This window comes from Arabidopsis lyrata, assembly GCF_000004255.2.
Source record: "Arabidopsis lyrata subsp. lyrata unplaced genomic scaffold ARALYscaffold_2, whole genome shotgun sequence".
Taxonomy (NCBI): domain Eukaryota; kingdom Viridiplantae; phylum Streptophyta; class Magnoliopsida; order Brassicales; family Brassicaceae; genus Arabidopsis; species Arabidopsis lyrata.
In genome coordinates this window covers 7,481,979-7,507,627 of record NW_003302554.1, presented here as the reverse complement: position 1 = coordinate 7,507,627, position 25,649 = coordinate 7,481,979, and the positions used below count along the sequence as shown (strand labels likewise).

At 36.7% G+C, this 25,649-nt stretch overlaps 3 protein-coding genes and 1 long non-coding RNA gene across 8 annotated transcripts; 3 read left to right on the top strand and 1 right to left on the bottom strand.

Annotated features, from left to right (window-relative positions):
* Nucleotides 1-153: 153 nt before the first annotated feature.
* On the top strand, nt 154-24,560 carry LOC9322836 (protein ILITYHIA). 4 transcript variants are annotated; one of them, XM_021034350.1, is made up of 17 exons: nt 154-241; nt 322-451; nt 528-694; nt 909-1,095; nt 1,317-1,376; nt 1,525-1,624; nt 1,703-1,793; nt 1,876-2,045; nt 2,268-2,337; nt 2,403-2,481; nt 2,729-2,830; nt 2,987-3,098; nt 3,197-3,316; nt 3,436-3,495; nt 3,651-3,740; nt 17,801-17,836; nt 17,922-18,557. In XM_021034350.1, the coding sequence occupies exons 4-17, from the start codon at nt 1,085-1,087 to the stop codon at nt 17,946-17,948; spliced, it is 1,128 nt and encodes a 375-aa protein (XP_020890009.1). In that variant the 5' UTR covers nt 154-241; nt 322-451; nt 528-694; nt 909-1,084; the 3' UTR covers nt 17,949-18,557. The 4 variants fall into 4 exon arrangements, 2 of the variants coding, with proteins under 2 accessions (XP_020890009.1, XP_020890007.1); XR_002333901.1 differs by lacking the exons at nt 154-241; nt 322-451; nt 528-694; ... (4 more) ...; nt 17,801-17,836; nt 17,922-18,557 and adding exons at nt 19,894-20,440; nt 20,513-20,574; nt 20,657-20,786; ... (4 more) ...; nt 22,161-22,337; nt 24,207-24,560 and having other exon boundaries at nt 1,107-1,376; XR_002333900.1 differs by lacking the exons at nt 154-241; nt 322-451; nt 528-694; nt 909-1,095 and having other exon boundaries at nt 1,109-1,376; nt 17,922-18,185; nt 18,301-18,557.
* LOC110230725 (vesicle-associated protein 4-1-like) lies at nt 4,005-7,501 on the top strand. The gene is made up of 14 exons (XM_021034351.1): nt 4,005-4,089; nt 4,285-4,327; nt 4,460-4,540; nt 4,624-4,740; nt 4,884-5,058; nt 5,264-5,518; nt 5,732-5,802; nt 5,996-6,077; nt 6,170-6,291; nt 6,513-6,590; nt 6,693-6,825; nt 6,903-6,926; nt 7,090-7,180; nt 7,262-7,501. Exons 2-11 carry the CDS (start codon nt 4,301-4,303, stop codon nt 6,813-6,815), a joined length of 1,131 nt encoding a protein of 376 aa, XP_020890010.1. The 5' UTR covers nt 4,005-4,089; nt 4,285-4,300; the 3' UTR covers nt 6,816-6,825; nt 6,903-6,926; nt 7,090-7,180; nt 7,262-7,501.
* LOC110230728 lies at nt 13,091-16,536 on the top strand. Its single transcript, XR_002333904.1, has 12 exons — nt 13,091-13,252; nt 13,336-13,389; nt 13,490-13,627; nt 13,698-13,816; nt 13,896-13,994; nt 14,130-14,301; nt 14,722-14,778; nt 14,903-15,723; nt 15,809-15,885; nt 15,982-16,097; nt 16,235-16,331; nt 16,413-16,536. It is a non-coding gene; the product is annotated as an uncharacterized LOC110230728 (long non-coding RNA).
* On the bottom strand, nt 22,506-24,289 carry LOC110230727. 2 transcript variants are annotated; one of them, XM_021034353.1, is made up of 4 exons: nt 24,193-24,289; nt 23,755-24,022; nt 23,098-23,658; nt 22,506-23,013 (listed from the first exon to the last, which is right to left on the bottom strand). In XM_021034353.1, exons 2-4 carry the CDS (start codon nt 23,784-23,786, stop codon nt 22,917-22,919), a joined length of 690 nt encoding a protein of 229 aa, XP_020890012.1. In that variant the 5' UTR covers nt 23,787-24,022; nt 24,193-24,289; the 3' UTR covers nt 22,506-22,916. The 2 variants fall into 2 exon arrangements, with proteins under 2 accessions (XP_020890012.1, XP_020890011.1); XM_021034352.1 differs by having other exon boundaries at nt 22,506-23,658.
* Nucleotides 24,561-25,649: the final 1,089 nt, after the last annotated feature.

The window sequence follows — 25,649 nt, the reverse complement described above, 5'->3', positions numbered from 1 at the left end:
TATTTCTAGGAATTTCTTATTTTATGCTTAAGGTTTTCTCTATATAAAGAACCTTAGGTGCTATGTTTGAAGGGAATTTTTACCATTATTATTAATCAAAGTCTTCGAGTTTTCGAGCTTTACCTTTTTCTGGTGGATTCCAGAGCTTTTTCTTCAAGTTTGACACCCGCGAACTTGAACCTTCAATTCTAAGACTAACGTTTGTTGTCTTAGTGCATCCGACTGCGTCACACTCCTCCAGGTAAACCTCCTGCATAATATGTGAGATTCGTTGTCTGACTGTTTGTAGAAGTTTTAACTATCTCTCCTGCCTGATTTCAGGGTTTTGGAAGCATTTTTATTTAAATTACTATCACAGGTAGCCTAAATGAGTTCATGTTTTCTGACCCGTTTCTCCCTGTTCCGGACTTATGTTTCATCTCTTTTCTATGCAGTTACTTCACTATAACAGGTAGCCGAAGCTAGTTCATGTGTTTTGACCCGTTTCTCCCTGTTCTGCACTTATGTTTCATCTCTTTTCTATGCAGTTGCTTCAATTTCTACTTTGCCATCCAAGCTGGAATGTTCGTAAAACAGCTTACAATTCTGTTACAAAGATCTTCCTCGCAACTTCACAGCTAGCCACTACACTTTTAGACGAGTTCTCGTATTTTCTTTCCATAACTGGGGACCAAATCGTTTCTTCTAGAACCAGGTACAAATTATAAGCTCTTTTTGTATTATTATTTCATCCCACCAAGCCATTAGGTATATTGCTGCCAGTTTTGTGTTTAGTTAGCTCTGATGTTATAATTTCTCTGATCTTAGCTTTTTATTAACAGTTTGATTCATTTTACATTTAGAAAGGTTTGGACCTAAATGCCAATAACGACTTATTCATTCTAGGAACTAACTTGGCACCTCTGCAGTGACGCAGATAATTTCGTGGATCATCAAGTTTCTTTCGTCCCTTCTGTAGAGGTTTTAGTGAAGGCTTTGATTGTCATTTCATCGGCAGTAGTTACTGGACCTCCATGCTCATGGATTGTTCGAGCTATATTCTGCTTGCATCATCCCAGCGTACTTGGTACTGGAAAAAGAAAAGATGTTTGGAAGGTAATCTTGACATTGGTCATTCGACATGGTTAATTCTACTTACCCATATTTCTTTTGTTTGCAATTTTTAATAGTGATATACACCTGATATATGCAGAGATTGAAAAAGTGTATCAAAAATTGTGGTATACACCTTCTGATATACGCAGAAATTGTTTTACTAATGAAAGAGATTGTACCGTTTAATTTGTTCCTTGATGTCTCATGTTTAATTTTTCTAGCATCTACAAGATCTTCCCGATAAACTGTCTCATGATATGCTCTCAGAGACTGACATTAAGGTAAATCTCCTCACTTTTACTATATCTATTTAGACACTTGCTGAGCTCTAACATTCTACTCTAACATTTCATACAGAGTGCAATGGGTAGTTATTACTTTTCATCTGCAAGTTTTGAATACTTTTATTTCTTATGTTTTTATTGAAAGCTTTCATACACCTGAGGCGATGCTTTTAAGTGAGCAAGGTATCTATGTTGCTCAGACGATTGGTGCCAAGTACACAAGCTGGAGCCGATACTTACATGGGGTTTATTCTATTTTTGATATATGGTTCCACTTTTAGTATATATTTGATCTAATAACATCTTCTTTTTGCTTGTTGTAGACTGCTAATCATTCTCTAAAGAAAGGATTGGCTGGTAGAGAAACTGCAAATTTGGGGAGAAGGGACACTGCAAAGTTGACCAAGGGACACTGTACATATCTAGCGAAGCACTCTATATTAATAATATTATGCCCCCACCATATATATTTTCTTCAGCGAATTAATAATTGCAGACAAAGGAAAAACGGCAAAGGAAGAGTCACGGGAACTGATGCTCAAAGAGGAGGCCTCAACACGGGAAATTGTTCACATGATACAAAAAAGTCTTTCGTTGGTGCTTCATGCCCTTGGGGAAATTGGTCTTGCCAATCCTGTGTTTTGTCACAGCCAGTTACCTTTTTTGGTATGTAAAAGCTTTGTTACTTAGTTCCATAACAGTTTTACTCTTGGTATGTAAACGTTTTCTCCTTTTGTTATAGCAGCTCTTGGGACAGATTACTTTGAGAATATACTCTCTGACCTCATTCGTCATTGTTCTCATCAAAAAGCATGAGTCCGAGATGGATAACTTCCTCAAATGTCAGTTTTGTGAAAAATTCTAAAAGCTTTTGTTTGTTACTCGCAGTTCTTGCCAAGATCCTTGGCTGCTCAGTTCCAGAAGTACTTGCAGCTTGTTTTACCGGCCATTCTGGATGGTAAACCTATTACTTTTTGGCAGACCTTTAACTTCTGAACTAGTTTTGACTCATTGATGTTTTAGGTTTTGCCGATGAGAATGAATCTGTTCATGATGCAGCCCTGGGGGCTGGCCATATACTGGTGGAGCACCATGATACAGCGTATAAATTTACACTATATATGCTGCTATCTGATTTTTTTGGCATGGTTAACTAGATTATCTAATGTTGACCTAACATGATCCGTAGATTAATTAGATTTTTAAGCCAGTAGGTGCCATTATTGTTACTCTTGAATTTGTAATAGATTAAATTGATAAATTCTGTTTGAATTGAGTTTATTTAGATCTCAGGTATTGTATGAGGAGATTGGATCCTGTAGTTAATAGAAGCATCATTGGTTTTGCAGGTCTCTGCCTCTTCTTCTTCCAGCTGCGGAGGATGGTATTTCGATGATAATTGGCATATCCGTCAAAGTTCTGTGGAACCTCTTGGGTATCTATTGTTCAAGGTTAACAACATATTTTGCGTTGTGTTTTCTTGTTGTTTATCCTTCCTTTCAAAACATGTAGGCTAGTATTTACTTGGTAACCAATGTTCTCATCCTCCTAGCCTATTATAAATGTTGCAATGCTTGGGTTTTTAGTGAGTATTAGTAAATGTACAGGTTAGAAAATGAAAGAATGTACTATTATTCCGTCACTACTGAAAAGTGTCTCAACACTTGTGGTTTTGATGTTGCTACTTTTTTGTCTACCAATGTGGAAAGTGTTTGCAAGGTAATCTCACGACTGTCAATCACTTATATGTGCGAAACTTGGTTTTTTATTGTTTCCTTGCATTACTAATCAACTATTGATTTGTATGATTGTTTCAGAGTCTACTTGGACCAATGGGTTTAATGAGTCCTAAAACTCCTGAGCAGCCAGCGGCAGTATATTCCTTGTCCACCATGATGTCTCTTGCACCAGAGGTTACATTCACAGTGTTTAAGATGGTATATGTATTTTAAGGAAATTGTTTTACTAATCCCAAATGTACGGTTTTAAGATGGTAATGTCACAGATATTGTACGGTTTAACTTGTTTCCTGATGTCTTATGTTTAATTTTTTTAGCATCTACAAGACCTTCCAGATCGACTGTCTCATAATATGCTTTCAGAGACTGACATTAAGGTAAATCTCCTCACTTTTACTGTATGCATTTTCTTCCCCTCATTGTAGACACTTGCTGAGCTCTAACATTTTACTCTGAGTGCAATGGGTAGTATTACTTTTCAGCTGCAAGTTTTGAGTAGTGAATACTATTATTTTTTAATGCTTTTATTCAGATCTTTCATACACCTGAGGGAATGCTTTTAAGTGAGCAAGGTATCTATGTTGCTCAGACGATTGGTGCCAAGTACACAAAGCAGGAGCCGGTACTTACATGGGTTTATTCTACTTATTCTGTTTTACACTTGAAACATGATTCCACTTTTAGCATATTGGATCTAAAGACATCTTCTTCTTATTGCTTGTTGAATCCAGGTCATTGCATTTCTTGAATTATTACTTTTTGTTGCATAAGTATGGGTTTTAAAGATTAATTGGTTTTGCCGCTATCTCTTTCAACTTTATTTTATCTGTACATTCGTGATGCTATGTCTGGTGAGGATGTCTTTGATGCTGGTTGGATAGGAAGGCAAGGAATAACCTTAGCACTGCAATCTGCTGCTGACAACAAAGGACCTTCCTGCTGTTATGACCTTATTGATATCCCGCGCACTGGTATTTCTTCTCATCTTGTCAGATGAATGCTTGTCAAATAAAAGAACCCTCCCCCTCTTAGCCATGTTGCAAAGGATTTGGGTTTCACAATTTATCACCTATAAACCCACATTTTATGTTGTTTTCAGAAACTATAGCTTGAAGCTTTTGACTTTCAGAAAATTGTATGAAACTGAGCGTTTTTCTCATATGCAGGCTGATCCCAACACATATGTTCGTGGAAAGAGGATCAATGCTGGTATCATGATTATTGATAAGCATGGCAAAGAAAACGTTTCATTGCTGTTCTACACGCAATTTAAAACCTGCTGGATACATTGTTTGTTTCATGATTATAACAAGCTCCTTCATCACATCTCTTATCATGTAGGCATCTGATGAAGAGGAATATGACCTGGTTCGTGAGGGTGTTGTTATATTCACTGGAGCACTAGCAAATCACTTGGCAAAAGTGATAGTTCTACCATTTGTTTAAATATCGTCTTGGTGCACATGATTTTCTTCTCTATCTTATATATTCACTAATGATGGCAGGATGATCCTAAAGTCCATAATGTTGTGGAAAAGCTGTTGGAGGTGTTGAACACACCATCAGAATCTGTGAAACGAGCAGTCACAACATGCCCTTCTCCACTTGTGCTATCAAAGCAAGTATGTTTTCTACAAATTTTGAGATCTTACCTATACAAGTTTTGATAATACCTTTGGTTCCTAGTGGCTTTGGCTTGGGGAGTATATCAGTCGGTTTGATGAAGCTTAATGTCTATCGTCATTTATCTCTAATGATTTGTTAGGAGGATGCCCCTGCCCTTTTTTTGAGGCTCTTGGATAAGCTAATGAAGAGTGATAAATATGGTGAGCGTAGAGGAGCAGCTTTTGGTCTTGCGGGAGTAGTTATGGGCTTTGGAATTTCTAGCTTGAAGAAATATGGTCTTATAGTCACTTTGCAAGAAGCACTTAAATTGACAGGTATTTCTTATGCATTTTATTTAACTTTATTTATATGTTAATATGGTATATACAATTTATTGTATAGGTGCTGCTTTTGGAGTTCATGTTGGCTTTTGAAGCCATTCAAGTTTGTGTTTGAATATTTTTTATGTATATTTTGCTGAGTTTTTGTAACTGTTCACGGTGGTGCTGCCCTATTGGGGCACCAAAAATATTCACATAGAGTTAAATAGTGTGGAGAAGAAGAAGAAGAATCTCTTCAGGCTATGTCCGTTTTGGCAGAGGAGAAGCACCACTTCTTCATCTTCGTCTTCAACACAGGATCCAAACCAAAACTACCGTAGCCGCCATGGACATCGGAATACAGATGTTTCCCCCGTCTCTACACCTTCCTTGACTATGTCTTCCGTCGCGAGATCACTTCTTCCAGCTCGCCGTCGTCTCCGACTAGATCCTTCAAGTTATCTGTATTTCCCTTGTACGTCTTCTTTGTTAAGAGATTCTGCCATCGATTTAGCTTGATTTCGAATAAGTTTAGTTCTCTGGAAATTTCTTGATTTGGTTCTGGATTCTGATTGGTTTTGTACAGAGAAGCTCTCTGTGGAAGTGATTTTGTGCCAAGATGCTCTAGAGTTTTGGATTTCCATTTTTAGATAACGAAGTTAGAACTTGTGCTTTGTGTTTATTTCAGATGAACCTGGTAAACAAGTGTGTAGCGCAATCAAGCTTAAGAATACTAGCAAATCTCATACTGCATTCAAGGTAATGGAGTTTTATGTATCCTTCACTTCAAATTTGTGGTTCTTGATTCTCGCATTTGATACTTATTTGGGAACAAGTTAAGCAAATGCAGAGAAGTTGACTCTCTGTTGACTTTAGTTTGTTCTATATGTAGTTATAATGATATAATAATTGGTGCTTTTCCATCTAAGTCACTCTGTATCTTCTTGTTTAGTTCCAAACAACGGCACCTAAGAGTTGTTATATGCGTCCTCCCGGAGGTGTTTTGGCTCCAGGAGAGAGTGTTTTTGCTACTGGTAACGAGATTCTGGAAATCTTTGGTTTTTTGTACTCTTAACTAGTTAATTACAGCCTCTGATTTTTGCTTCTTGTTTATGTTCAAGTGCAGTTTTCAAGTTTGTGGAACATCCAGAGAACAATGAAAAACAGAAGTTGAACAAGAAGAGCAAGGTTAAGTTTAAGATTATTAGCCTGAAAGTTAAACCAGGAGTAGAGTATGTGCCTGAGTTGGTATGTTATCAGTCGGTCCTTTCTAAATCTTATCAGTTTACATAAAAGTCAATTTGTTGGAGGCAATTTTATTCAATCTTAGTCTCTTAGAGTATATTTGTAGCCAAATTTGACTCTTATAGGCTGAAACATTGCAACTGGTAAATAGGTTTTCATCTCCGTCTTAGAGAGTCTTAGGCATAAGTCTATCGATGATGCATTTTTGGGTGTTTATCGTGCAGTTTGATGAGCAAAAGGATCAAGTAGCAGTGGAGACAGGGCCTCGAGTGGTCGGGGAGGGTCTTGTCATAGACGAATGGGTAACAGATAATTATACCTATATAACATTTAAAATCTTTGGTTTGTTCATTGTTTTACCTTCTTTCTCCCATTTATTCACCAAATATTGTGTCATCTATCAGAAGGAGAGAAGAGAGAAGTACCTTGCTCGGCAACAAGTCGAAGCCATAGATTCTTCGTCCTATGTGTTCTTTGGTGATAGAGCCAAAGGATATGTTTCGTTACATAGAATTGCTCCTTCCTGAGGTTAGAAAGGTAAACTGTTGTTCTTACCAAAATAATGAGTTGTCTCTTGCATAAGATGTTTATTAACTGAACACTGGAGTTCTCAGGTTCTTGTGGATCCAATTCCCGAGGTATGTTCTGTCGCAGCAAGGGCTGTTGGGTCACTTATTTTTTAACTATAGGGAATTTGAGACTATCTCCAAAAAAAACTCCCATACCGCTGATTTTGATATATGGTTCCACTTTTAGTATATATTTGATCTAATAACATCTTCTTCTTTTTGCTTGTTGTAGACTTCTAATCATTCTCTAAAGAAAGGATTGGCTGGTAGAGAAACTACAAATTTGGGGAGAAGGGACATTGCAAAGTTGACCAAGAAAGCTGGTACATATCTACTGAAGCACTCTATAGTAATAATATTTTGCACCAGCATATATATATTCTTCAGTGAATTAATAATTGCAGAAAAAGGAAAAACGGCAAAGGAAGAGGCAAGGAAACGGCAAAAAAGTCTTTCGTTGGTGCTTCATGCCCTTGGGGAGATGGGTCTTGCCAATCCTGTGTTTTGTCACAGCCAGTTACAGTTTTACATATCCATATGCTATAAAGTGAATGAATAGATTTCAGAAACAATTATTTTTCATTCCTCGGCCACTGTCACTGATACTCCTTATGTTTATTTACATGAATATTATTCTTTTGGCATATCAGGCTCCTATAATTCTATGATTAACCTCTTACACTCACCGTATCACTTTACCAGGCTACTTTTTTGGATCCATTGCTGCGATCACCTATTGTAAGTGCTGCAGCCTTTGAAAACTTGGAGATGCTTGCAAGGTGTACAGTTCAGCCACTGTGTAACTGGGCTCTCGAAATTTCAACTTCTCTGCGCTTGACCGCGATTGATGAACTTGATGCTTCATCTGATTTTCGTCCATCAATTGACAAGGATGGGAAAACATATGAGGACAACTATAAATGGGGTACCCGTATCTTGTAAATCAGGACCACTTCCTGTAGTTCACATTCATTTTCCCGGCGTGTTCCTTACCATTTCTGTTGACATCATTCTAACTTGTATATTCTATCACTAAATGACCTGTGATTTTGTCTTGCCAGATACTGGAGCGAATTTTACTGTCATCAAAGCGGACAAACTTCATAGTGATGTGCTTCATATTCTGTATATGCATCTAGATCCGATGCTGCCACTTCCAAGAATCCGGATAATATAGTTTAATGACTTGAATCCTGTCTGTTTTTACACTGTACATTCGTTCAGTTATAGTGTCAATTACATTGTGCTCAATTCTTTCCACTTTTTATTTGTGACGACTGAAATTGTTCTAAATTTTTCAGGTTCTTTACCACTTGCTTCCCTTTCTCAAATATAACATCTGAACTAAATTTTCTTCAGGTTCTATATCATGTGCTAGGTGTTGTTCCCGCATATCAAGCATCAGTTGGACCTGCGTGAATGAATTGTGTCTTGGATTGCAAGCAGCTGATGTCGCTGCCGTTTCCAAATGCTCCCTTCCTCAGAAAGTTAAATATAGCAACCAACATTTGGATAGCTCTACAAGACCCTGAAAAGGTTAACCTGTATAATTTGATGTGATATCTAGTTATGTTATCTTCTTGTATTGTACACAAATACTGTTTATATCATTGTTTGCCGTGTCAACTATAATAAATTGATGTACTTGTCTGGGGCTCCCAAAGTTATTGTCCTCCTATTGTTTTTCGTAGTTATACCATCTGATGCTCTGTGATCTTTATGCTTTTTGCAGGCAGTGGCAGAATCAGCAGATGATATATATATAGGCCCGCTATGGTCATGATTTGGGGACTGATTATTCAGGAATATTTAAAGCACTTTCTCATATAAATCTCAATGTCTGTTTAGCTGCAGCAGAACCACTGGCTGATGCTCTTTATGAAAGCTCGACATCAATCCAAGTTACTGCCTTTCTTGAATTATTACTTTTGTGGCAATAAGTATGGTTTTTCAAGATTAATTATTACTCTTTCCACTTTATTTTCTATGTACATCCGTGATGCTACGTTTGGTAAAGATGTCTTTGATGCTGGTTGGATAGGAAGGCAGGGAATTGCCTTAGCACTGCAATCTGCTGCTGATGTATTGACAACAAAGGACCTTCCTGCTGTTATGACCTTTTTGATATCCCGCGCACTGGAATTTCTTCTCATCTTGTCAGCTGAATGCTTGTCAAATGAAAGAACTCTCCCACTCTAAGCCATGTTGCAAAGGATTTTCACCTGGAACCCCACATTTTATGTTGTTCTCGGAAACTATAGCTTGAAGCTTTTGACTGTCAGAAAATTATATGAAACTGAGTGTTTTTCTCAAGTGCAGGCTGATCCCAACAAAGATGTTCGTGGAAAGATGATCAATGCTGGTAACGTGATTATTGATAAGCATGGCAAAGAAAACGTTTCATTGTTGTTCCCCATCTTTGAAAATTATTTAAATAAAGAGGTTTGTTCTACAAGCAACTGAAAACCTGCTGGATACACCGTTTGTTTCATGATTATTATGAATTGCTTCGGAGCTTCATCATATCTCTTATCATGTAGGCATCTGATGAGGAGGAATATGACCTGGTTCGGGGTGTTGTTATATTCTCCGGAGCACTTAGCAAGAGTAATAACTCTAGCATTTGTTTAAATGTCGACACAGTGCACATGATTTCCTTCTCTATCTTAAATATTCACTAATGATGGCAGTGCTTCTCCTTAGAAATAAGGTTCAGTTACTAAACTTGGTATACCTAGTTACATTTATTCTTTGCTCTTACATGACAGTACTTTTTTTTTATATATCTTATATATTCACTACACTTGGGTATACCTAATGATGGCAGTACATTTCCATTCTTTCTGATAGGGCCTTGAAGATAAAGCATGTAGAACAAAGCAAAGCAGTGCACAGTTCCTCGGTGCTATGGCATTTTCTGCTCCTCAGCAACTGTCTCAATGCCTTCCTAGGGCTGTGCCAAAACTTACAGAGGTGTGTATGCTTGTAGATATCAGTTGCTTCTTAACTGTAATCCTGGGAATAATTTTTCCACCCTTGATTATTTGATAGTATTTGAGTTAAAAATTATACAGGTTAGCACTTCAGCATGTTAGACTGATATAATAGAAGAAATTTCATATTTGGTTGATTTTACTGACTAGAGTTCCCACTCACCATTATTTCTAGGGTGGAAGTGTCATAAAGATCATCTCTTGTCCCCACTCTTCTATAGGCCTTAACAGATCCCAATGAGTACACACGACATTCTCTTGACATCCTTCTTCAAGTAAGGCTCCCGTATTTAATTGTGTTCGATTATACTTCTCTTCTTTTCTGTTTCTTTCTGAATCTTTCTCTTATTACAAAAAACATTCGTTAATTCTGTTGATGGCCCCTCGCTTGCACTATTGGTACCAATAGTACATAGAGGATTGAGAGAAAGAATTTCTGAAACAAAAAAAGAAACTTTCGAAATTGTCGGTAATATGTGTTCTTTTGTGACAGAGCCAAAGGATATGTTTCCTTACTGAGGTTAGAAAGATAAACTGCTGTTCTTACAAAAATAATGAGTTGTCTTTTGCATAAGATGTTTATTAACTGAACACTGGAGTTCTCAGGTTCTTGTGGATCCAATTCCTGAGTTACGTTCTGTTGCAGCGAGGGCTGTTGGGTCACTTATTAGAGGAATGGGAGAGGATAATTTCCCAGATCTTGTTCCGTGGCTGTTTGAAACTCTAAATTCTGATACAAGCAATGTTGAAAGATATGGGATACAATGCTCAGGGATTAAGTGAGGTATGTAGAATAAGATGTGTTTTGATACTATGAGCTTAATCTTGTTATCTTCACAGTTTTCAATACGTCGATTTTCCAATACATCATTGCATGAGTATTACGGTTTTACTGTTCAATTATAAGCTGATTGTTCTCTTAATTTACAGTTAACTTAAAGAAACGTCTCTGTATATATGCTTTTGTACTCACTATATTTGGTACCTTCTTTTAATGTTTCAATCAAGTACATTTGAAACTGGTATGGTGTATGGCAAATGGAATTACAGAAATTTAGAAATCATTTATCTCAGCATCTGCTTAACAATTGTTTCCCCAAATTGTAGCTGCATCTGGTGGAACGTTTTCTCCTTATATTTCAGGTTATAGCAGCTCTTGGGACAGATTACTTTGAGAATATACTTCCTGACCTCATTCGTCATTGTTCTTATCAAAAAGCATCAGTCCGAGATGGATACCTTACGCTTTTCAAGGTGAAACCAGTTGCTCCTTAGATGTTCCTTAAATGTCAGTTTTGTAAAAAATTCTAAAAGCTTTTGTTTGTTACTCGCAGTTCTTACCAAGATCCTTGGGTGCTCAATTCGAGAAGTACTTGCAGCTTGTCTTACCGGCCATTCTGAGTGGTGGACCTATTCCTTTTTGGCAGACTTTTAACTTCTGAACTAGGTTTTGACTCATTGACTAAATTGGTGGTGCTCTATGATGTTTTAGATCTTGCCCATGAGAATGAATCTGTTCGTGATGCAGCCCTGGGGGCTGGCCATGTACTGGTGGAGCACCATGCTATAACGTATAAATTTACACTATATAAGCTTCTCTCTGATTTTTTTTGGCATAGTTAACTAGATTAGCTAATGTTGACCTAACATGATCCGTAGATTGATTAAATTTTTAAGCCAGTAGGTGCCATTATTGTTACTCTTGAATTTGTGGTAGATTACATTGATAAATTCTGTTTGAATTGAGTTTATTTAGATCTCAGGTCTTGTATCAGGAGATTGGATCCTGTAATTAACATTGGTTTTGCAGGTCTCTACCTCTTCTTCGTCCAGTTGTGGAGGATGGTATTTTCAATGCAAATTTTGTTGAACTGCTTGGGGATCTATTGTTCAAGGTTAACAGCATTTTTTGTGTTGTCTTTTTTCTTGTTGTTTATCCTTCCTTTCAAAACCTGTAGTCTAGTATTTACGTGGTGACCAATGTTCAAGGGTAACAGCTAACCTATAGCAAATAATGCAATCCTCTGAGAGGCACCAGGTTTGTTTCTTTTGTTTCTTTCCTTATATTTTATTGTATGAGTCTATTATACTGTGTAGCTAGCAGGAAGATCACTTGGAGAGCTGGTTAGGAAGCTTGGTGAAAGGGTGCTTCCTCTTATCATTCCAAAATTATCTAAGGGACTGACCGACCCAGATGTTGACAAAAGACAAGTAAAGCTTCGTGATGAATCAATCATTTTATCTCTCTTTCTCAAAAACTTTACACCGTTACACCGTAGAGCATAGTTATTTTGGTTTTATGATGAACTATTTTGGTAGATTTTTTTACTGCGACCATGCTAACCATGAAGTGAATATTTCCAGTGCTATTTTATGAGTAGAACTGCCACCGTTTCTTATGTGTCTGTGTTCTAGTTATTGTGACATGTATTTATTTCATCTCTCTTTAATGAGCTGTGTATCACTGCATGATTTGTGTCCTGCTGCATTGTCTTATGTCCATTTGTGATGCTTAGAATGTTTTCATATCAATCAACTGATGCTACGCATAGGATTGTTTGCTTAAATATGATATGCAGACTTATCAGGCACATGTTATTCATCTAATAGCTTGATATTATATTATATTTCATGATTGACAGGATGTATGCATTGGCCTGAATGAAGTGATGGCAACTGCTGGGAGGAGTTGGTTGCTGAGTTTCATGGATCAGCTCATTCCCACAATTCGGACGTCACTTTGTGATAGGTTTGATTTATTCTATATGCATCAGCTTCTAATTTCGCATGTTTCTTTATGCTATTAAAAATTTAACATTTCTTAACTTCTACAACTTTCTTCTATAATGCTCTTGAGGTTCGTGAATCTGCTGGACTAGCATTTAGCACTCTGTATAAGGTACCTATTCTGACTTGTGTTCCTTATCAGATTGTTCTAGTTCACTCTATATGTATCGTTCGTCTACTCTTGTAATGTAAGAGTGCTGGATTGCAAGCAATGGATGAAATTATCCCAACTCTTCTGGAAGCCTTAGAAGATGATGAAATGTCTACTACTGCCTTGAATGGACTTAAACAAATTATAAGGTTTTCTTCTACTGTTTCCTCAGGCTCTTCTTCCCCTAGTCAGTTCAAAGTTTTATGGTTTACTGAATTTACTTTTGTAATTGCAGTGTTAGGACAGCAGCTGTTCTTCCACACATCTTGTCCAAGCTTGTCCATCTTCCTCTCTCGTATGTGATTTCTTTTGTCCTGTTCTCTACATATGCATCATCAGCATGATGAGTTACTTTTAATGCTCATGCTTTGGGAGCCTTGGCTGAGGTTGCTGGTGCTGGTTTTAACACGCATCTCGGGACCATACTTCCTATTTTGCTCTCTGCAATGGGAGATGAAAACAAGGTAAATAATTAAGATTTTCTTCACCCTTAAATTTGTATGAAAGCTATTGTTATCTATGGTTAAGATTCTCTTTCTTTTTGCAGGAAGTCCAAGAATTGGCACAAGAGAGGGTGGTCCTTGTCATTGATGAAGAAGGAGTTGAGAACTTCTCAAAGGAGTGTTTGTTTGTAATTTCTTAAGTAAGTATATTTATATTAGTAAGTAAGTAATGTAGGTTTGTAAATCTTTCGTTTTCAGGCTTCAATTAGATGAAGTTCCGCATATCTGATTGGTTACTTCTTCAAGAGTAGCAAGCTTTACTTAATTGATGAAGCTCCAAACATGATATCTACCTTGATTGTTATGCTCAGTGATTCTGATTCAACGACTGTTACGGTAGGCTACTTGACCAGAAAGAAAATAGTTGAAGCGAGCATGTCTTGTCTAACTTATTCTCTTTAAACAGGTTTCCTGGGAAGCTTTGGCTAAGGTTATCGGTTCAGTTCCAAAGGAAGTACTTCCTTCATATATAAAACTTGTACGTGATGTTGTATCTACAGCTAGGGACCAAGAGCGCATGAAGCGGTAGGTGAACTTTTTGCTTATTTCCTTCTATATCTTATATATATATATATTAACTAATGATGGCATGATGATCTTAAAGTCCATAAGATTGTGGAAAAACTGTTGGAGGTATTCACCATCAGAATTTGTGCAACGTGCAGTCTCAACATGCCTTTCTCCACTTGTGCTATCAAAGCAAGTATGCTTCCTACATATTTTAAGATCTTACCGACACAAATTTTACTATACCTTAGGTTCCTAGTTGCTCTGGCCTGAGGAGTATATCATTCTATACCTTAAGGTCTATCGTCGTTTGTCTCTGATGATTTGTTAGAAGGAGGCCCCTGGCCTTTTTTCAGGCTCTTGGATAAGCTAATGGAGAGTGATAAATATGGTGAGCGTAGAGAAGCAGCGTTTGGTGTTGAGAGAGTAGTTATGGGCTTTGGAATTTCTAGCTTGACGAAATATGGTCTTATAGTTACTCCGCAAGAAGCACTTATTGACATGTATTTCTTATGCATCTTTCTTAACTTTATATATATATATATATATATATATATATATATATATATATAATTTATTGTATATGTGTTGCTTTTGGAGCTCATGTTGGCTTGTGAATCCATTCAATAGTACATTTGATGGATTAGCTCCACTGGTTGTCTTTAGTACTACACTGTAGACACAAATGTATATTCACATGAAAAGGCTGCCTTGCAAGACACAAATGTCTCCACTTGTTTTTCTTATGTCGGTGGTGTTATATCATTTTGTATGACATGTATGATATGTAAAAGTTCACACCCTATGGAACCTGGTTATAATAGTCATTCTCTTGTTGTTTCTCTGTTATGGAAACTGGTAAATGGTAACAGAAGTATATTCAGTCAATTTATTTTCTTCTTCCGCTGTTTTTTGAACACCAGGGGATACTATGGACTTTGATATCTCAAAATGAGCCTTCACTTCTGCAAATTACTTTGGTAATATTTTCTAAATATTTCTTCTGGTACTGTGATCTCTTCTTGCCATGGCAGGGTACTTACTTTTTGCTTTGCTGCATTGTTCTTCGTTTTCTTTCTTATATTTTCGTTTAACAACTGAAAGGCCTCAAAACTTTCAAGTGATGATTGTGTAGTATGTGTCGACCTTCTTGCGGTGCTCACACTCCTCCAGGTAAACCTCCTGCCTAATGTGTGAGATTCGTTGTTTGACTGTTTGTAGAAGTTTTAACTATCTCTCCTGCCTGATTTCACGGTTATTGAAGCATTTTCATTGGAATCGCTATCACAGGTAGCCTAAGAGAGTTCATGCTTTCTGACCCGTTTCTCCCTGTTTGGGACTTATGTTTCATCCCTTTTCAATGTAGTTACTTCTCTTTCTAGTTTGCCATCCAAGCTGGAATGTTCGTAAAACAGTTTACAATTCTGTTACGTAGATCTTTCTCGCAACTTCACAGCTAGCCACTACTCTTTTAGACGAGTTCTTGGATTTCCTTTCCATAACTGGGGACCAGATCGTTTCTTCTAGAACCAGGTACAAATGATAAGTTCGTTTTGTATTCTTAAACTCTTTTCACCCCACCCATCCAGTAGGTATACTGCTGCCTAATCTGTGTTTAGTTATCGCTGATGTCTCATATTATTTTTCTGATCTTGACTTTTTATTAACAGTTTGATTCATTTGACATTTTGAAAGGTTTGGACCTAAATGCCAGTAACGACTTATTCTTCTAGGAACTAACTTGGCACCTCTGTATTGACACACATAATCCCGTGGATCATCAAGCTCCTTTCTATGGATGTGTTAGTGAAGGCTTTGATTATCATTCAGTTGCTGGACCTTCTAGCTCATGGATTGTTCGTGCCATATTTTACTTGCATCATCCCAGCATCGTTGGTACTAGAAAAAGAGATGTTGTTTGGAAGGTAATCTTAACATTATATTAGTCATTCGACATGGTTAATTCTACTTACTCATATTTCTTTTTATTACACCTTCTAATATATGCAGAGATTGCAAAAGTGTCGCAAACCCCGTGGTTATGATGTTGCTACTTTTTGTCTACCAATAGAGAAAGTGTTTGCAAGGTAATCTCACGCGACTTCTTATCTTTTATTTTTCTAGCATCTACAAGACCTTCCAGATCAACTCTCTCCTGATATTATGCTCTGAGAGACTGACAGTAAGGTAAGAATCTCCTGTATTCGAAGATTGCTTCGTAGCTTGAGATTAAGGGCTTCCCTACGCTTCTTCTCTTTGTTTATCACACTTCTCAGACTTACAATGGTGGATTTTCTGCGTAAGTTATCTTTAATTTTGGCTTCTTTGTTGTCAATTTCAATGTCTTGAGGTTAAAATCTGGCTTTAGTGAGCAAGTTCTGATTTTGATTGAATCATTTATGAGATTTGTGAGATATGTTTTGGTCAATGTTTCAGGGATGATATAGTAATTTGGGCGCAAAAGAAGACTGGTGCACCAATCATTACACTTAATTCAGTTGTTGAAGCTCAGAGATTTCTGAACAAGTTTGAGGTATTTTGAAGCCTGGGAAATCATTAATGTAGAGTCGGTTTCGAATGTAACTGTTGATATGTGTGTTGTTTGTTTGCTTAGGGTTCTGAACATAACGAATTCGTGAAAGCTGCAAAATCAGATGATGAAATCCAGTTTTTAGAAACAAGCGACAACGATGTTGCGAAACTTCTAATTCCTGACCTTAAAAGCAGTAATGTGTTTATTGGGATGGTTAAAATTGAGGCTGAAAGGTACACTGTATATGGTAAGCTTGTTGGTTGTTGCTGATTTTGAAGACTTCTCTTGTTATTATCAGATCATTTTCCTGCTATCTATATCGTGAGAAGCGGTAACACCTGTCTGCAATGCAGATGGATCTTACAAAATGGAGAAGATATTGGAGCTTCTAGGCAGCAACAAGTTTCCGTTGATTACAAAATTGACTGATACCAATACTGTTTGGGTTTACTCTAGTCCTGTTAAGCTTCAGATTAGAAGTTTTGGTTCTATCTTTGTTTGCTTTTGATTATGTTTTAATCTAAGCTTTGTTTTTTCTTTACTTCCTTTGTCAGGTTATGCTCTTCTCCAAGGCTGATGATTTTCAGAAACTTGCTCAGGCTCTTGAAGATATTGCAAGAAAATTTAAATCGAAGGTAATTCTCTTATGCTGAATCTTAAAGACCAGACAAAATTTGTGTTTAGACTCTCTATTAACTGGTTATTCTTTTCTTTAAGCTTATGTTAATATATGTCGATATAACAAATGAGAACCTTGCAATGACATTCTTGACCTAATTCAGAATAGAAGCTGGGATTGACACTTTGTGATCCACTGATAATTCTTGACCTTAGTCGGTTGACCTCAGTTTGTGTGATTGACACTTTGTGATCTACTAATAATAATGCTAAGCCAATGTGGGACTAATCTATAGTTTTTATTGCTGCTTTTGATAACAACCTGAACTCCAAGTATTTGCTCGAATCAGATCCTTCACCAAACAATATAGAAGTATGAATCTGCTTTACCTTTTTTTTTTCTTCCTTTCAAATATTCATATGGTAACTGATTCATGTTATCCTCTTTTCGATTTGTAATTTAGGAGTTGTGTTCAGGACTCGCTCATGGAGTTGTTTCACGCTACTATAAGTCAGAGCCAGTTCCATATAATGTAAGTATGAGATATAGTCATATAGAATCCTCTTTTGATATTCTTTTTGGGATATCATCGAGTTTGAAGAGACTTGGAACATATACGAGCTAAGATCAAACCCGGTGTAATCTACCAGAAAACGCAAGTATAGTGACTGTGGTGGGAAAGAATTTTGATGAGTTGGTATTAAACAGAGCTCTAATATTTTACTTTGACATTTCATACAGAGTGCAATGGGTAATATTAATTTTCAGTTGCAAGTTTTGAGTAGTTCATACTTTAATTTTTTTTGTCTTTGTTTCTAATAACATTTTTTTTTCGTATTGCTTGTTGTAGAGTTCTAATCATTCTCTACTCCACTCTAGTTTAAAGGTAAGATATTGCTCCATTGAAAGCTTCAATCCCGTAGCTTTTCGAAAATAAATCTTAAGAAGGGTTGTAAAAAATCTTGATGCAGGAAAAAAAGAGAGCAGAAGAAGTATAAATCCTGCGAGGAAAAAGCCTTCAATACCTTCGCCTCAAAGATTAAGGAGCCAGAGTCCACGAAAGAATTGTATGAGGTTCTCTTCTTTCCATTCTTCATCTGGAGATATTTCATGGACCATTGTGAATGTGAAACTACATCAGTGAATGTCTTCCTTTAGTCTTTCTCTGTCTAAGGATCAACATTTTACTATAGTTGACTTCTGGTCCAAATGGATTGAGAGACTCAAAAATTAAGGTAATTTTTATGATATTATGGTTCTTTAGTGTAGCATTCAGGCAAGATGGTTTCATTTTTTTAGGCTAACTCACGATGCCAATTTTGTTTTTCTAAATGTTGTTTTGTGGTGAAGCATTCAGGCATGATGTTAATCAAGTTTTGCTCGGAGTCCAACAGAATGTGACAAATTCTGAATTTAGTAGTTATTTAGCTTATTTTTGCCCATGAATTGATTAGTTTTACATGTTTTTTTTTGCTTATGTAATAAAAGATTAAGAATAACCCCTGCGGAACCTGGTTATACTAGTCATTGTCTTGTTGTTCTTCTACCGTGGAAACTGGTAAATTGTATTTCCTCTACTTTGATATCTCAAAATGAGTTTAATTTTACCATGGCAGGGTACTTACCTTTTGGTGTGCTGCATTTTTCTTCGTTTTCTTTCTTGTATTTTGCATGTCACAACAGAAAGGCCTCAAAAACTTTTCAGTGATGATTGTGTAGTATTTGTCAACCTTCTTGAGGTGCTCCAAATAGAACACTCCTCCCGGTAAACCTCCTACCTAATGTGTGAGATTCGTTGTTTAACTGTTTGTAGAAGTTTTAACTATCTCACAGGTAGCCTAAGAGAATTCGTGTTTCTCCCTGTTCTGGACTTATGTTTCATCTCTTTTCTATGTAGTTACTTCTCTTTCTAGTTTGCCATCCAAGCTGGAATGTTCGTAAAACAGCTTACAATTCTGTTACGAATATCTTCCTCGCAACTTCACAGCTAGCCACTACTCTTTTAGACGACTTCTCGGATTTCCTTTCCACCATAACTGGGGACCAAATCGTTTATTCTAGAACCAGGTAGAAATGGTAAGCTCGTTTTGTATTCTTAAATTCTTTTCACCCCACCCAGCTACCTGCTACCTGTTCTGTGTTTAGTTATCGCTAATGTTATCACTATTATTTTTCTGATCTTGTCTTTTTATTAACAGTAACGACTTATTCATTCTAGGAACTAACTTGGCACCTCTGCAGTGACGCAGATAATCCCATGGATCATCAAGCTCCTTTCGTCCCTTCTGTAGAGGTTTTAGTGAAGGCTTTGATTGTCATTTCATCGGCAGCAGTTACTGGACCTCCAAGCTCATGGACTGTTCAAGCCATATTCTGCTCGCATCATCCCAGCGTAGTTGGTACTGGAACAAGAGAAGATGTTTGGAAGGTAATCTTGACATTGGTCATTCGACATGGTTAATTCTACTTACCCATATTTCTTTTGTTTGCAATTTTTTAATAGTGATATACACCTGATATATGCAGAGATTGCAAAAGTGTCTCAAAACTCGTGGTTATGATGTTGCTACATGAGAAAGTGTTTGCAAGGTAATCTCACGACTTCTTATCTTTTATTTTTCTAGCATCTACAAGACCTTCCAGATCGACTCTCTCCTGATATTATGCTCTGAGACTAACAGTAAGGTAAAAATCTCCTCACTTTTACTCTTTCTTTCTTGAGTAGATTATGGAGTTAGCATTTCCTTCCTCTCTCTGTAGACACTTTCTGATCTCTAATATTTTACTTTGACATTTCATACACTTTTTCTACCAATAGAGAAAGTGTTTGCCAGGTAATCTCACGACTGTTAATGACTTCTATGTCACCGAAACTTGTGGTTTTTAATTTTTAATTGTTTCCTGGCATTACTAATCAACTATTAATTTGAATGATTCTTTCAGAGTCTACTTGGACCAATGGGTTTAATGAGTCCTAAGACTCCCGAGCAGCAAGCGGCAGTATATTCCTTGTACACAATGGTGTCTCTGGCACAAGAGGATACATATAGTGTTTAAGATGGTTTTTAAAAATGGAAATTGTTTTACTAATCAAAGGGATTATACCGTTTAAATAGTTTCCTGATGACTTATGTTTTATTTTTTTCTAGCATCTACAAGACCTTCCAGATCGACTCTCTTATGATATGCTTGGAGAGACTGACCTTAGAAAATCTCCTCACTTTTACTTCGCCTTTCTTTAGTAAATGATGGAGTTAGAATTTCATTCCTCTCTCTCTAGACACTTGTTGAACTCTAATATTTTACTCTGACATTTCATACAGAGTGCAATGGGTAAATAATAATGTTCAGCTGCAAGTTTTGAGTAGTTAAAACTCTAATATTTTATGTTTTTATTCAGATCTTTCAAACACCGGAGGGGATGATTTTAAATGAACAAGCTATCTATGTTGCTCAGACGATTGGTGCCAAGTACACAAACCAGGAGCCGGTACTTGCATTGTTTTATTCAACTTGTAGCATATTGGATTTAATAATATCTTCTTCTAATCATTTTTTAAAGAAAGGCTAGAGAAGCTGCAAATTCGGGGAGAAGGGACACTGCAAAGTTGGCCAAGAAAGCTGGTACATATCTAGCGAAGCACTCTTTGGTCTTAATATTATGTCCCCAGAATATATATATTCTTCTACGAATTAATAATTGCAGACAAAGGAAAAACGGTGAAGGAAGAGGCACAGGAACTGATGCTCAAAGAGGAGATGCCCTTGAGGAGATGGGTCTTGCTAATCATGTGTTTTGTAACAGCTAGTTACCTTTTTGAGAGAATTATACACAGGTATATGTATCTTGTAGATCAGGACCACTTCCTGTAGATACCTTCATTTTCCAGTGTGTTTCTTACCATTCCTGCTGATATTGTTCTAACTTATTATCCTCCTATTGTTTTCCGTAGTGTACTTGACTAGGGAAAAGTTATTGTTTTCCGTAGTTGCACCATCTGATGCTCTGTGATCTTTATGCTTGCAGTCAGTGGCTGAATCAGCAGATGATATATGGCCATGGTCATGATTTGGGGACTGATTATTCAGGAATCTTTAAAGCACTTTCTCATATAAATCTCAATGTCCGTTTAGCTGCAGCAGAAGCATTGGCAGATTCTCTTCATTAAAGCCCGACATCAATCCAGGTCATTGCATTTCTTGAATTATTACTTTGTGTGGCAATAAATATGGTTCTTTAAAGATTAATTGTTCTTTACACTTTATTTCTTTGTACATCCGTGATGCGACGTCTGGCAAGGATGTCTTTGATGCTGGTTGGATGGGAAGGCAAGGAATTACCTTAGCACTGCAATCTGCTGCTGACGTATTGACAACAAAGACCTTCCTGCTGTTATGACCTTATTGATATCCCGCGCACTGGTATTTCTTCTCATCTTGTCAGATGAATGCTTGTCAAATAAAAGAACCTTCCCCCTCTTAGCCATGTTGCAAAGGATTTGGGTTTCACAATTTATCACCTAGAAACCCACATTTTATGTTGTTTTCAGAAACTATAGCTGGAAGCTTTTGACTTTCAGAAAATTGTATGAAACTGAGCGTTTATCTCATATGCAGGCTGATCCCAAGACATATGTTCGTGGAAAGATGATCAATGCTGGTATCATGATTATTCATAAGCATGGCAAGGAAAACGTTTCATTGCTGTTCCCCATCTTTGAGAATTATTTAAATAAATAGGTTTGTTCTACAAGCAACTGAAAACATGCTGGATACATTGTTTGTTTCATGATTACTTTAAAGCTCCTTCATCATATCTCTTATCATGTAGGCATCTGATGAAGAGGAATATGACCTGGTTCGTGAGGGTGTTGTTATATTCACTGGATCACTAGCAAAGCACTTGGCAAAAGTACCCTATCATTTGTTTAAATCTCGTCACGGTGCACATGATTTTCTTCTCTATCTTATATATTCACTAATGATGGCAGGATGATCCTAAAGTCCATAATGTTGTGGAAAATCTGTTGGAGGTGTTAAAAACCATCAGACTCTGTGCAACGAGCAGTCTTAACATGCCTTTCTCCACTTGTGCTATCAAAGCAAGTATGTTTCCTACAAATTTTGAGATCTTACCGAGACAAGTTTTGATATACCTTTGGTTCCTAGTGGCTTAAGGTCTATCGCTGTTTTCAATGATGACTTGTTAGGAGGAGGAGGCCCTTGCCCCTTTTTTTGAGGCTCTTCGATAAGCTAATGGAGAGTGGTAAGTACGGTGAGCATAGAGGAGCAGCTGTTGGTCTTGCGGGAGTAGTTGTGGGCTTTGGAATTTCTAGCTTGAAGAAATATGGTCTTATAGTCACTTTGCAAGAAGCACATATTGACAGGTATTTCTTATGCATCTTTCTTAACTTTATATATATATATATATATATATATATATATATATATATATATATATATATATATATTATTTAAAATTTATTGTATGCGTGCTCCTTTTGGAGTTCATGTTGGCTTGTGAAGCCATTCCATTTTGTGTTTGGATATTTTTATGGTTGAAAGTTACCTCTCCATTGCTCCACAAATGGTTAAGATCCTCTATCAGGGGTTCTAAGTAAACATCAATGCTATTACCAGGTTGTTGCGGCCCAGGAATCAACAAGGTAAGCATCACATTTTCCTTCTTCATACACAAGTCTGGAGCCATAATATAATTAACTAACAATACTGGCCAACAACTATACTTAACCATCAGTAGAAAGACCAAGTCTTATGTTCCTTTCTTCAGCAGCAAACTCAGGGTATATGGCATTGACTTGCTCCCAAGTCACAGAATCTACAGGGCGACGCATTTTTCCATCACTACTCTTGTTACTGAAGTGCCACCTTAGGTCCTTGGCTTGTTGCTCAGACCAAAACATTCTTTTCAAGCGTGGTATAAGTGGAAAGTACCTTAGAACTTTCTATGGAACACCTATCTTTATCTGACCAGTGTGCATGTTTGTCTTCCATCTAGAAGCTTTGCATTTGGGATAGACATCAAGCTTCTTGTACTTCTTCCTGAATAGACAACAGTCATTAATACAAGCATGAATTTTTTGATACCCCATATCAAAAGATTTCAGAAACTTCTTCACATCATACATTGATGTATGTAGAACATTGTCCTCTGGTAACATGGCTGGTAAACTCTCCAGAAGATCGTTGAAGCTTTTGTCTGACCACCCATTCTTTGTCTTTATCCTATACAATGTAACTATCGCAGACAGCTTGCTATGTTTTGCACAACTAGGGTATAAAGGAGTCTCAGCATCAGCTAGCTTTGCAAGGAACTCATCTTCTTCCTTGTCCTGTTCCTCACCATGAGCATAATCAACTAAGCTACCCTTACTACCCTTAATAGCCAACTCTTCATCTAAGTATTCAGCAGCTCTGTATAACCCTAAAACCTCATCATTCCACTGCTTTACTTTGCTTTCTACTGCATCCCCTGAATTCACTTCTCCATGATGATACCAATCCCTCCGTGTCTTATAATCCTCATCCATTCCTCTTGTTACTAGATGATATACTACTTCACTGCCTAAATGACGATCTACATTGCGACAAACTGAACATGGACATATAACCATTTTAGATCCTCGTAAACCAGCAGTAACCTCATTAACAAATTTCGTAGCACCATTCTCATATGCCGGATCAGTTCTTCAGTACATGTCAATAAAAGTTAAATAACTTAGTCAGAAACAAGTAAACAAATTCAACAATAACTTATATATGTTTAACAAGTCAGAAACAAACCTGCAGAAATTAACCCATGACTTGTCCAACATTATCTGCTACCCTTATTGAGAACCGTTGAAACAATAATCCAAATCCAGCATGAATCAAGCAGCAACAGAGAACATGTGTGATACACAAAATGAATCAGACAACAACACACAACATGTGTGATACACAAAACATTCACAATTTATATTTCGTATAATAAAACGAAGCCCTAAGAAATCTTGTCGCTTGGACTAACCTTTGAAAGAAAATATTTAAATTGTTATGTCCTCTGCTAGATCTGGAAAACATATAATTGAAATTAGCAAAGAACCCTAAATCGAACCATAAATAAGAAGAACCCTAACATATAACGAACTGAATTTTGAAAACAACAAGATCCATAACTTAGAATTAATTGAATCGACTACTAAGTGAAGCAAAGGGAGATGCAACAACTGATATAGTTACCGATTTTGTGACAGAGCTGATGATTTCCAGATGCCGGTGAGTATTGTGAAGAAAGACGGTGAGAATCGACGGAGAGCTCGAGAGTCGGAGAGTGGGGAAAAAGTTTTTTTTTTTTTTTTTTTTGGTTCTCAACTAAGTGATGTTTCAGTTTCCGACTAAGTGAAAAAAGGGTTTAGTTTAAGTGTTTTATCTTAAGGCGCTTAATTTTTACTAAGTGCTGGTGGAAACCCGTGTTTTAGGTTCCCGCTTAGTTATATTTAGGTTTAGCGTTTTAATAACGCTATTATATAGTCTAATTTCCCGACAAAATTCTATTATAGCATTTGCGAAAACTGCGCTATGTTTTTCTGCTATCAATGCCCATATTTTTTGCAGTGGAAGATGTGTCTTGTTTTGTATTTACTGCAAATGAACAGCTAACAATCTATGGGAACTTGGCGCAAATGAACTTCCTTGTTGGATATGACACAGTTTCTGAAACTGTGTCGTTTAAGAGGACTGATTGTGCCCAAATGTAGCTCACTAAACCTTCTTAAAATTTTATTATCCATATTCTTTCTTAAGAATTGTTTGTTTTTTCCTTAAGTACATGTTACATTTCTTTGAAATTGGTCTAAAATATATGGATGGTTATGCTAGTGTTAGCGTGTAGGCATGACCACAGTTACGGTTATTGCGATTACGGTTTATTAACCACCGGTTACGGTTATAACTTTTCTCTAACCGTAACCTTAACCACTATATATACGGTTAAAACGGTTACGGTTAAATACGGTTACGGTTACAACGGTTACGGTTAAATACGGTTACAATTATTTAATTATTACAATACGGTTAATATCAAAGACAAAAGCTTGGAATTTTTTTAACCTTTAGAATAAAAAATTTAACGATAATATATCAAATAATATTTATTTTATAGTATGTAATATATGTGATTATATGCTTATAATATTTATAGTTAATTAGCTATTTTGTTTAGTTAAGTAAACCAACGAATAACTAAATAAATGGTCATAATTATAATGATTGAGTTATTATCTTATTGTCTTATTCCAAACAATACTATAGAAAGGAAGTTGTGAGAATTAAAAAACGAGTACCTGAGTATAAATAATAACTATTTAAACTATTTATGATTTGATTTATGAAAAATGAGTAGTGGAGTAGTGGAGTTCATTAAATTTAATAGTGGAATAATTATGTATTTAAAGTTTTAACTGCACGGTTAATTATGCGGTTAACCGTGTGGTTAACCGTGTGGTTAACCGTACGGTTGACTAACGGTTTTGATACGTTTACGGTTAATTAACGGTTACGGTTAGTATATTTTTTAACTGTAACTAATCTATTTTTACGGTTAACGGTTACAGTTTTTAACCGTTTTATACGGTTACGGTTGAAGAACGGTCCGGTTACGGTCCGAAATACGATCACGGTTTGCTTTTGGTCAGGCC